At 37.2% G+C, this 10338-nt stretch overlaps 1 protein-coding gene across 4 annotated transcripts in view; it reads left to right on the top strand.

The window, feature by feature from the left end:
* HYAL4 (hyaluronoglucosaminidase 4) overlaps positions 1501 to 10338 on the top strand; it is a 39150-nt gene continuing 30312 nt past the window's right edge. Inside the window, exons 1-2 of one of the 4 annotated variants that reach the window (XM_003134724.4) lie at positions 1501 to 4595; positions 8552 to 8641. Coding sequence is in view for 2 of the 4 variants with exons in the window: in XM_021078801.1 (XP_020934460.1) it covers positions 3675 to 4595; positions 8552 to 8641 (1011 nt within the window). In the remaining 2 variants the exon portion in view is untranslated. Of the gene's footprint in view, positions 4596 to 8551; positions 8642 to 8822; positions 10074 to 10338 lie in introns of those variants that run through there. The other 3 variants (XM_021078801.1, XM_021078802.1, XM_013985684.2) reach the window with 3 other exon arrangements.

Genomic DNA, 10338 nt, shown 5'->3' with positions numbered 1-10338 from the left:
TCATTGTTTTCTTTCACATTTCCCTGATGACATTTGATGTGAAGCATCTTTTTGTATGCTGCCTTGTCATCTGTATATCTTCTTTAAGGAGGTGTCTAGTCATACCTTTTGCTAATTTATTCATTGGGTTGTTCATTTTCCTATGCTGAGTTTTGAGAGTTTTTTTTTTTTGGCAGATTTTTGATAATAAATTTTTATCATGTGTCTTACAAAAGTTTTCTCCTAGTTTTTAGCTTGTCTTCTCATTCTCTTGATATTGTTTTTCATAGAGCAAATATTTTTAATTTTCATGAGTCCAGCTTATCACATCTTTCATGGATCATGCCTTTGGTATACTTAAAAAGCCATTGTCATGCCCAAGGACATCAAGATTTTCTCCTATGTTATCTTCTTGGAATTTCATCATTTTGCACCTTACATATAGGTATCTATAAATCTTTGCAATGTGTAGAGTTACATTAATTTTACCACTATATCCCTGTACCTGGCTCTCTTCATGAAACATATCAGATACTCAACAAAGATTTGTTGTGCAGGAGTTCCCATTGTGACTCAGTGGGTTAAGAACCTGACATAGTCTCTGTGACATGCAGGTTTGACCCCTAGCCTTGTTCAGTGGATTAAAGATCCAGCATGGCCGAAAACTGTGGTGTAGGTCGCAGATATGGCTTGGATTCAGAGTTGCTCTGGCTGTGGCATAGGCCAGCAGCTGCAGCTCTGATTCCACCTCTAGCCTGGGAACTTCCATATGCAATGGGTACATAAAAAGGAAAAAAAAAAAAAAGGATTTGTTGAACGAAATACCGAGAGTGTGTATGTATGTATATATGTTATGAGTCAGAAAATTTAAATCTAGTTTCATATTCTTTATAATAAAAAGGGCTAGGAAATAGAATAAAATTTCAGCATCATGGAGAATAATTAATTATATTTACAAATTTCTATAATTCATAATGCATAATTTTGTTACTGGAGCAGAAGCTTATTTTAAATGCATACTTGGGACTAAGATAATGCTAACCTAATAAGTAGCTGGTGACAAAAATAGAGGGTGTGTAATAGGGAAGAACAAATCTGACTCCATATTACATCTGTTCCTTTTACTTTAACCTTACTTTAACCTCTGTGCTCTATTGCCTGTGCTTAGTAGTGCAGGATCTTCAGCTTTTGTTAAAGAATGTTGCCTTTAGCTTGAAGTATATAGGAACACCATTACCTGACCTATATGGACAGCTGTAAGACAAAGAATCCGACACCAAGAAGTTTTCAACAACTAACCACAGTCCTCCCTCACCTTGCTTTTATAAGGGCTTTGCTGGAAGTTCCCATAGTGGCTCAGCAGAAAAGAACCCAACTAGTATCCATGAGGATGTGGGTTCAATCCCTGGCCCTGCTTAGTGGGTTAAGGATCCGGCATTGCTGTGGCTGGGGTGTAGGCTGGCAGCTATAGCTCCAATTTGACCCCTAGCCTGGGAACTTCCATATGCCTCAGGTGTGGCCCTAAAAAGAAAAAAAAAAGAGGGAGAGGCTTTGCTAAAAGCCTTTGGGGAGCTTGGGCTTTTTAAGGCATAAGCCGCCCATCTCCTTGCATGGCTCTGCAGTAAATATTTGTCTTACCAAACATCAATGTCTCAGTGTTGTTTGGTTTCATTGTGTGTCAGGCACATGGACTTGCATTTGGTAACAAGTGTAACATTTATATATAGAGAGAACATGATTAAAATCCTTTACAAAAGGAAACTTGTAAGTGGATTTTAGTAAAGCACAATATTTTGGATTTTTAACACCATTATCTCTAAAAAGTTTAATATGATATGGCATTTAACAAAGGTTTCTTTCCCTAGGAGTGTCAAAATTTATTAAACACATATACCCATATCTACCATATATGTGGTCATGAGAAGAGGGAGGTTAAGAATAATATTTATGACTAGTGGTTGCTCTTATATTTGCCCTGAATGTCAGACAAAATAAAAAGGTTTACTCTTTCTTTTCTGGAGGAAGATCTCATGGTTGGAGAAGAGTGAAGGGAAAAGAGTCTCTCTGGTGACTTAGAGATTCATCTGGGGCCATAATACAAATTCCTCATAAAGTCAATTTTCTCAATAATATCCAACTTATTTAAAAGAGTACATTTTCATTCATAGCTGCTGACTAAAAATTCAATGTACAGAGAGCCTATGACTTATTCAAGATTCTTTACAAACTTGGAGTACTATATTGTAAGAGTTAAAATATGATTTTGGTCAGTGTCTTTTCCTGCAGTTTTTTTTCTCTCTCTTTTTTTTCGGCTGGGCTCACAGCAGGCAGAAATTCCCAGGCTAGGGTTTGAACCTGTGCCGTAGCAGTGACAACACCAGGTCCTTAACCTATTTCACCACCAGAAAACCCCCACCTGCATTTAATTTATTAAATTCAGCGAGAGCTACAGAAAAGTAATGTTTGACTCTTAAAAAGACACTGAGTTATATCACATAAAACTCATGATTCCTTTATTTCAAAAATATGTATATGATAAAATAATTTCTGTACATAACTTCAACAGTACTCCTTTCGTGGTGAGACGTCATTGGCTGGAATGCATAATATTCGTTCTTGTCTGACAAGGTTCTTTGGCAGTTTTTGGCTCAACTGACTGTTTAGCCAAGTTACATTTGGGAATTGACTGGTGAAAATAGTCCATTTTCTTCGTGGGCAAACCATGGAGTTAAACAATTAGTAGGTTTTTAGGCTTATTTATGTGCCTGAAAGAAGAGGATAGCATCAAAATCCATAATCAACAGCAGGTAAATGCCATTTCTATCTATTTTCTATTTTAGCCTGTGCTAATTCTAAAGGTAACTGCTGTCTTTAAAAATGCACAAACAAACAAATGAACAAATTTTTGACTGCTATGTATTTCAAATAGTGTGCAAGGTAATACTTACTGTTAGTTCCATTTGTTATTGCTTGTTGTTCTATTTAATATTTGTTAAAGTGCCAGTATTTCTTAATTTTCAACAGGGCATGTTTTCCAGTAATCGGTAAGAAGATACGGCAATTCATTCATTCTTTCCTTGCTCCTCTTACAACCAAAGTTTTGTTAGTACAGGATAGTTTGGGTTAATGTAGTCAGAATTATAGGAAATTAAAATTAAAACCAGGAGAGCTAGCAGTTAGAATTTGTAGAGGTGAGTATTTTCATGAAAATTTGCACTTTAGTTTTTATTCCTGGATTTTTTTTTTTTTTTTTTTTACTTTTCCAGTTTGAAAAAAAAAAAAGCCTCATTTTTCTTCCTTCCTTTGTTCAGATAAAACTCTAAAAAATCTCATAAATCTTTAAAAATTTTGGTCTACCACATAAAGAGCAGCTCAAACACCACCAAGAGTTTAACTTGATTTGTTATTCTCTGTGTATTCGCCCTGCTCAGTGGGTTAAGGATCAAGCATTGCCGAGAGCTGTGGTGTAGGTCGCAGACACAGCTTGGATCCCGCGTTGCTGTGTATGCTGGCAGCCTCAGCTCAGGTTCGACCCCCTAGCCTGGGAACTTCCATACGCTGCATGTGCGGCCCTTAAAAAAAAAAAAAAGAAAGAAAAAAGAAAGAACTAAAGGGACATTCGATTCCATCATGTCTAATTTTTTTCCCTCTTCTTATCTTTAGGGAGACTGCTGTGATGGTGAAAACTACAAGCCATGTGCAACCTGTGGGTGAAGTGGTTAGGAGTACTGCTACTCTTGGTCATGTTTACTCACTCAGCCCTTAAACCAGCAATGCCCCCAGTGATCAAGAAACGACCTTTCAACATTTTCTGGGCGGCCCCAACAATGCAGTGTCAGCATTTCTTCAATGTGGATCTGAATCTTCGATTATTTAATATCATATCAAATCCTTTAGAGACTCAGAGTGGATCAACAATTGCCATAATTTATCCAAATGAATTAGGGTATTATCCATATTTCTCTCAAGATGGAAAATCCTTTAATGGAGGAATACCACAGAATGTGAGTCTTTCCAAACACCTCAGGAAGACAGCTAATGACATTGCAAAATTTGTCCCTTGGTGGAGATCAGATGGTCTTGTTGTCCTTGACTGGGAAAGCTGGAAACCACAATGGGACAGAAATTGGGGCAGTAGAATAATATATAAAAACTTCTCCTTAGCCTTTACTAGATACCACCATCCTGATTGGTCAGAAATGAAAGTGAAAACTGTTGCCCAAGAGGAATTTGAAACGGCTGGAAGGAGTATTATGAATGCTACTCTCACACTCGCTTTAGAAATGAGACCAAAATGTTTATGGGGCTTTTATCTCTATCCAGACTGCTACAATTATGATTATAGGATAAATCCTCAGACTTACACAGGTAAATGCCCAAGTGATGAAATTTTCCGCAATGACCAACTCCAGTGGCTATGGAAAAAAAGCAGAGCACTTTATACTTCAATATATTTGGATAAAATATTGAAGTCAAGTTTAAATGCTTTGAAATTTGTTCATTATCGCGTTAGAGAAGCCATGAGAATAGCTGAAATGGCTAGACATGACTACGTTTTGCCAGTTTTTATTTTTTCCAGGCCATTTTATTTGCATAGCATTGAAGCTTTGTCACAGGTAAGAAAAAACACAGTCACGCCTAAAAAATGGAAATTTAGTAGAATAACTCTATAAAGTTTAGGGAAAAAAATGTTTAGGATGCTTATTTTCCTTTAATAATATAATAGTATGTTCTGGAGTTCCAATTGTGGCTCAGTGCAGCGAGTTCAGTCTCTAGCCTCTCAGTGGGTTAAGGATCCAGTGTTGCTGCAAGCTGCAGTGAAGGTCTCAGACTTTGCTCAGACCCTGTGTTAACTGTGGCTGGGACATGGGCCTCAGCTGCAGCTCTGATTCAACCCCTGGCCAGGGAATTTCCATATGCCACAGGTACAGCCGTAAAAAACAAAATAAAAAAACCCACCATCTACTACTTCAAATGTCAAGCCAGTTCTGAAATAGTGTCTGACAAATCAATGTTTATTTAGAGTTTTTACATGATAATTCCTACATGCTTAGCATTTACAGAGATTTCCTATAGAACAGTTGTCAAGCTTAAGTTAAATCATATAACACATTAATTTTAACCAGTGAGAAATTTCGTATTAAAGAAAATCTTTCTATGAGAGAATAGTACCAATTTGCCAAATCCTAAACATGTAAAACAGGCTTGGGTAAATTATTAGCCAACTGTATTTTCAATATACTGCATTTTTACGCTTTAATTGGTTAGGTTACTTGAAAAATGACATAGATTCTGTTGATATTACCTTTAAAATCTACAATGTCATCTAGATTGGCTTGACATCTTTATGGATGTCAAGCCATAAAGTGGTTTATGTAAATAGATATTATCCTTCGACTTAAGGTAGGAAACACAAAATGTGGGAATGAATGAGTTTGGAAGATAACGAGTTTGCAGCATTTTGAAGTATTCAAGCTGTAGTTAGATTGACATTTAGGTAGGACATTATTATAGAGATCAATTATTGGATAGGTGGCTACATGAGAAAAACTTTAGATCTTCATCCATATCTGTGAGCTTACAAGTCTGATATTTTAATACAGAAGCAGGGCTGTTAGATGGATAACACACTCCTTCCCTTATTAGATCACTTATGTTTGTGATAAGGTCATTTAAACACAGTATCAATTCTTCCTCAAATATTTTAGAATAAAATCTACTGACTCAAATACTATTGATTAGATGACATTTCTGTCATTGCAGGATGACGCAGTAGTATTTAAAATGGAATGTTCATTCCCTAAGTTCACTCAGGAAAAGAAACAGCACCATGATAAGTCGGAGGGCCTCAGAGGTATCTAACCCACCACTCACTCAAACATGGATCTTTTCTTGCCTCCTTTAGCACTTTTGGATGGGGCTCTCTCTAGTCCAGATGGAAAACTGCCATTTGGGAACAGTATTAATCCCTAGAAAGTTCTTGAGGTTTTTTTTTTTTTTTTTGGTCTTTTGTCTTTTCAGTACCACAACCGGTGCATGTGGAAGTTCCCAGGCTGGGGTCAAATTGGAGCTACAGCTGCTGGCCTAAACTACAGGCACAGCAACGGAGGATCTGAACCGCATCTGAGACCTACACCACAGCTCATGGCAATGCCAGATCCTTAACCCACTGAGCAAGGCCAGGGATCAAACCTGTGTCCTCATGGATCCTAGTCGGGTTCATTGACCACTGAGCCAGAACAGAAACTCCAGTTCTTGAGTATTTTGAGTCTACTCTGCTTCTGGATAATTTCATACTGCTACTAGTTCTAATTCTAACCTCTGAATAAAACATAGAATAAATCAAATCCTTCTTTCAAAAGTTGGTTTTCCAGGTATTTGAAGATGTCAGTTATACCTACCAAAGTCTTCTCAATAAATTTTTCCTCAAGAACAGATCTTTCAAATCATGTCATTAGGGAAAAAGACTAGGTCATGTTTATTCATTCAAAAATTATTGAGTGTCTGCAATGTGTCAGATGCAATGTTATTAATACTGATAACACTAGAAAATAATAATACTACATGTGGTCAGATAGTTTGATAGAAAATGAGAGAGTGATATGAGCCACAAATTTTAATGAAAGTTTGGTTCATAACTTTCCCAGTTTGGGAGACTATTTAATTTTCAAAGTAAATTATGGGCTAAGTATCACTTTTGAGCTCTACTTCAGAAAACCAGAACTATTAGCTGAGTAATAGTATATTGAAGTATTTTAATACTATCCTATTGCTTTTTATGTTTAGCACATCAGCAAATAGCATGAACTTATCTCACTTTTTGTCTAAATAACATTTATCGTTATGTCATAGTATCATTTATTATGTAATTCATATCATAATTAAGAAATCACTTTAACTTTGCTGGATATTTTCTTTCAGAGATGTCTCAAATTAAATGAGAGACTTAATTTTCATTTAAGGAATGCAAAACTAATTAGCATAATAGGATAATTATTTTCTTTCTTGTTTCATAACTTGGTTTGTGAAACATGAGTGCCAGTGTTGCAGGAAGTGTCATATAACACAGGGGAGCTTTGCTATATCATGGCCATTTTCTCATTCTGGCTTTGAACACTTGGCCTTTGTACTGGATCCCTGATTCTCCACAACTTGCAGGGAAGGAAAGAATGCAGATTGTCCGTCAGTCATTTCCTCTGTCTGTCTTCTCTCCCTATTTCCTGCATCTTTGCTCCTGCTCTAGAATCATAAACATAACCTCCTCTGTTTCTCATCTTGAATAAGTAGAATTATAATCTTATTCACCCAACTTGAGGGTCATGTGGATGGCTCCCTTCTCTTTCCATTATCCAGTAGGTAATGAACACTCATCCATCTTAATTTCCAAATAACTGTTCAATCTGTCCCCTCTGCTTTCCAAGGACCAACTCTGCCTTTGTCGAGGTCCTCGTCATTTCTCAGTAAACGGTTTCTATCACCTCCTAATTGGGGTCCCTGCCTACCATCTTCACTTCCCCCTCCAATATGTTTTTTATGTGACAGCCAAAAATATCTATCAAAGTTGCAAATGTATGGCTTTCCAGTACCAAAACTTTTTTGTAGTTAAGTCCTGATATTTTTTTTTTTATTTTTATTTTTTTGTCTTTTGTCTTTTTAGGGTCGCAGCTGCAGCATATGGAGGTTCCCAGGCTAGGGGTAGAATCAGAGCTGTAGCTGCCAGCCTACATCACAGCTACAGCAATGTGAGATCCCAGCCACATCTGCGACCTACACCACAGCTCACGACAACGCCAGATCCTTAACCCACTGAGCAAGGCCAGGGATTGAACATATATCCTCATGGATACTAGTCAGGTTCATTAACCACTGAGCAATGATGGGAACTCTAAGTCCTAATACTTTAAAATAGGACAATAAAATAAAATATCATGAAAGACTCTTGTATTTGGATGCTACTTATATACAAAGATTCAGACGCCTTTACTTCTCCCCAAATTCTCTGTGATTTTTACCCTAAGAGTCACTGGCACTTCTCTGGATTAACCATGCTTTTTCTTAGAAGCCCCTACCATTTCTCTTCCTACCAGTTATAAAACTCTGCTCTCTTCAATCTAGTTTATCAATTTATACTCATTTCCAAAGACCCCTCTGAAATTTTACCTCTTGTAGGAAGATTTCCTAAACTCTTATATGTGACATTAAGCACTTCCCCTAGTCTATGAATGTCCTGTGGATGCTAATATATAATTGAACTTATTGGACTGTAGTGATATATGTCTGTCTCAATCATCACACTAAAGCACTACTTCAAGGACGGGAACTAGAATCTATTTCATTTTTACTTTCTCAGTATCTAGAATATTGCCTGAAACATCATAAATATTTATCATGTAAATATCCCAGGCAGAATTACCTTTTCTAATTCTGCTCTCTAGTCCTTTGTTTTAGAAACAGAGATAAAATTATCAATGTGTTCTTTACCACAGTTGATGGATTGAGACTTATTATTATTGAATTGTCAATGACTAAACATGGTTTGTGGGAAACTACTTGTGATCCTTTTCTTTTCTAGGAGGACTTAGTACATACAATTGGTGAGAGTGCTGCATTGGGGGTGGCAGGAGTAATATTGTGGGGTGGATATGAATATTCTAATTCAAAGGTAAGCAGTGATTTCCTTTTTTTCTTTCTTTTTTTATTTTTTTATTTTTTTTGTCTTTTTAGGGCCTCACCTGTAGCATATGGAAGTTCTTAGGCTAGGCATTGAATCAGAGCTGTAGCTGCTGGCCTATGCCACAGCCACAGCAATACGAGAACCCAGCCATGTCTGCGACCTACACCACAGCTCACAGCAACACCGAATCCTTAACCCACTGAGCAAGGCCAGGGAGCGAACCCATGTCCTTGTGAATACTAGTTGGGTTGGTTACCTCTGAGCCACATGAGGAACTCCCTGGTAAGCAGTGATTTCTCTGTTAGCATCTGGGGTATATTCTAAATATTGGTTTTTGTTTTCATTTTTCACAGCAGAGACAAATGGTTGCTGATTATCTACTCACTTAACATTAGCAGAGCTCAAAGAGTACAGGGACTAACATTGTTTGAGCACCTATTCTGCACCAGCCATCATAGTTTATAGTTGCATGGAAAGAGCACAAATTTTCCAATCAGACAATCTTAAGTGAGAATTCAGATTTTACTTTCTAGAGGTAAAATCTTGGACAAATTAACCTCTCTGAGTCTCCATTTCTCCATCTAAAAAAAAAGTACTGAAACAAAACCTACTTTGCAAAGATTTCAGTAGATTAAATGATATATATTTGACAAAGAAAAAGAAGAGTAAACTTTAAAAATAACTTTTTTTATTCACGCAAAGGAAGACGGAATCTTCAAAAGTGATTTTCCATTTTCTCCTTGTCTGTGATAGGCATGCTCATGGGAGGAAAAAATATATGTATATAAACTTTTATTAACAATTTACCCTTGGTAGTAATGCACATATGAAACACCTCTATTATTTTTCCACATTTGACTTTGAACACATTCAGTTGGTGCCCTGTCATATTACACAAGCAAACATTCTGGAACCACAGTTTTTCCTTTTTTCTAGGTATTAATATAGTTCAATTTTCAGGTATTAAAACATCCAGTCTCATAAAATAGAAAAAACTGTCATCTCTTTCTTATTTAGCATTGCGCAAGTCGCCATGGTTGGGGTGGTAAAAGCAGGAGGCTTGGGGTTGGACTCCTTGTGGTCAAATGCCTACTTTTTGTCCCCTATTATCCATGTGACCTTGGCCAAATCTGTACTATTTCTTTACATATAAAATGGGGAAAATAATACTATCTATCTCATAGGGCTGTTATGAGAACTACATTATTAACACATGTAAAGCACTTAAAACAGTACCTGGCACAAGGTAAATGCCATATAAGTGGTGGTTATTATCCAGGTTAACATTTCTTGCTCCTCCTCTCCAAACCTCAAGCTTGGATCTTAGGTGTGGGGAAGAGGAGTGCCATCAATATCTTTGCTAATTTGCTTCACCAGTGGGTGTACGAGACTGGGATGGAGAGCAGCCAAAGTGAGCAAGGTAATTTTATTTATTTGGTGGCATTTATAATTATTTTTATCTCTCAAAAATCTTCCCACATGGCTGCCATATCGGGGCTGGCTCTTTCTTGCATGAGGGGCCTTGAGGTTTGGTTAGAGATACCCCCCCCAACTCCCACACACTTTGTACCTCCAAGGTTTTGCTCCTGAGGCTTTGGAAAGAGGGAGCTGACTTACGCCAAGATGGGGAAGCCATCAGAGTTACAGGTTGGGAGGAGGAGCAGCAGATCAGGAGGTTAAGGTTG

This window comes from Sus scrofa, chromosome 18 (assembly GCF_000003025.6).
Source record: "Sus scrofa isolate TJ Tabasco breed Duroc chromosome 18, Sscrofa11.1, whole genome shotgun sequence".
Lineage (NCBI taxonomy): Eukaryota > Metazoa > Chordata > Mammalia > Artiodactyla > Suidae > Sus > Sus scrofa.
The sequence above is the reverse complement of the archived record's forward strand: the minus strand, read 5'-3'. Positions and strand labels throughout refer to the sequence as shown.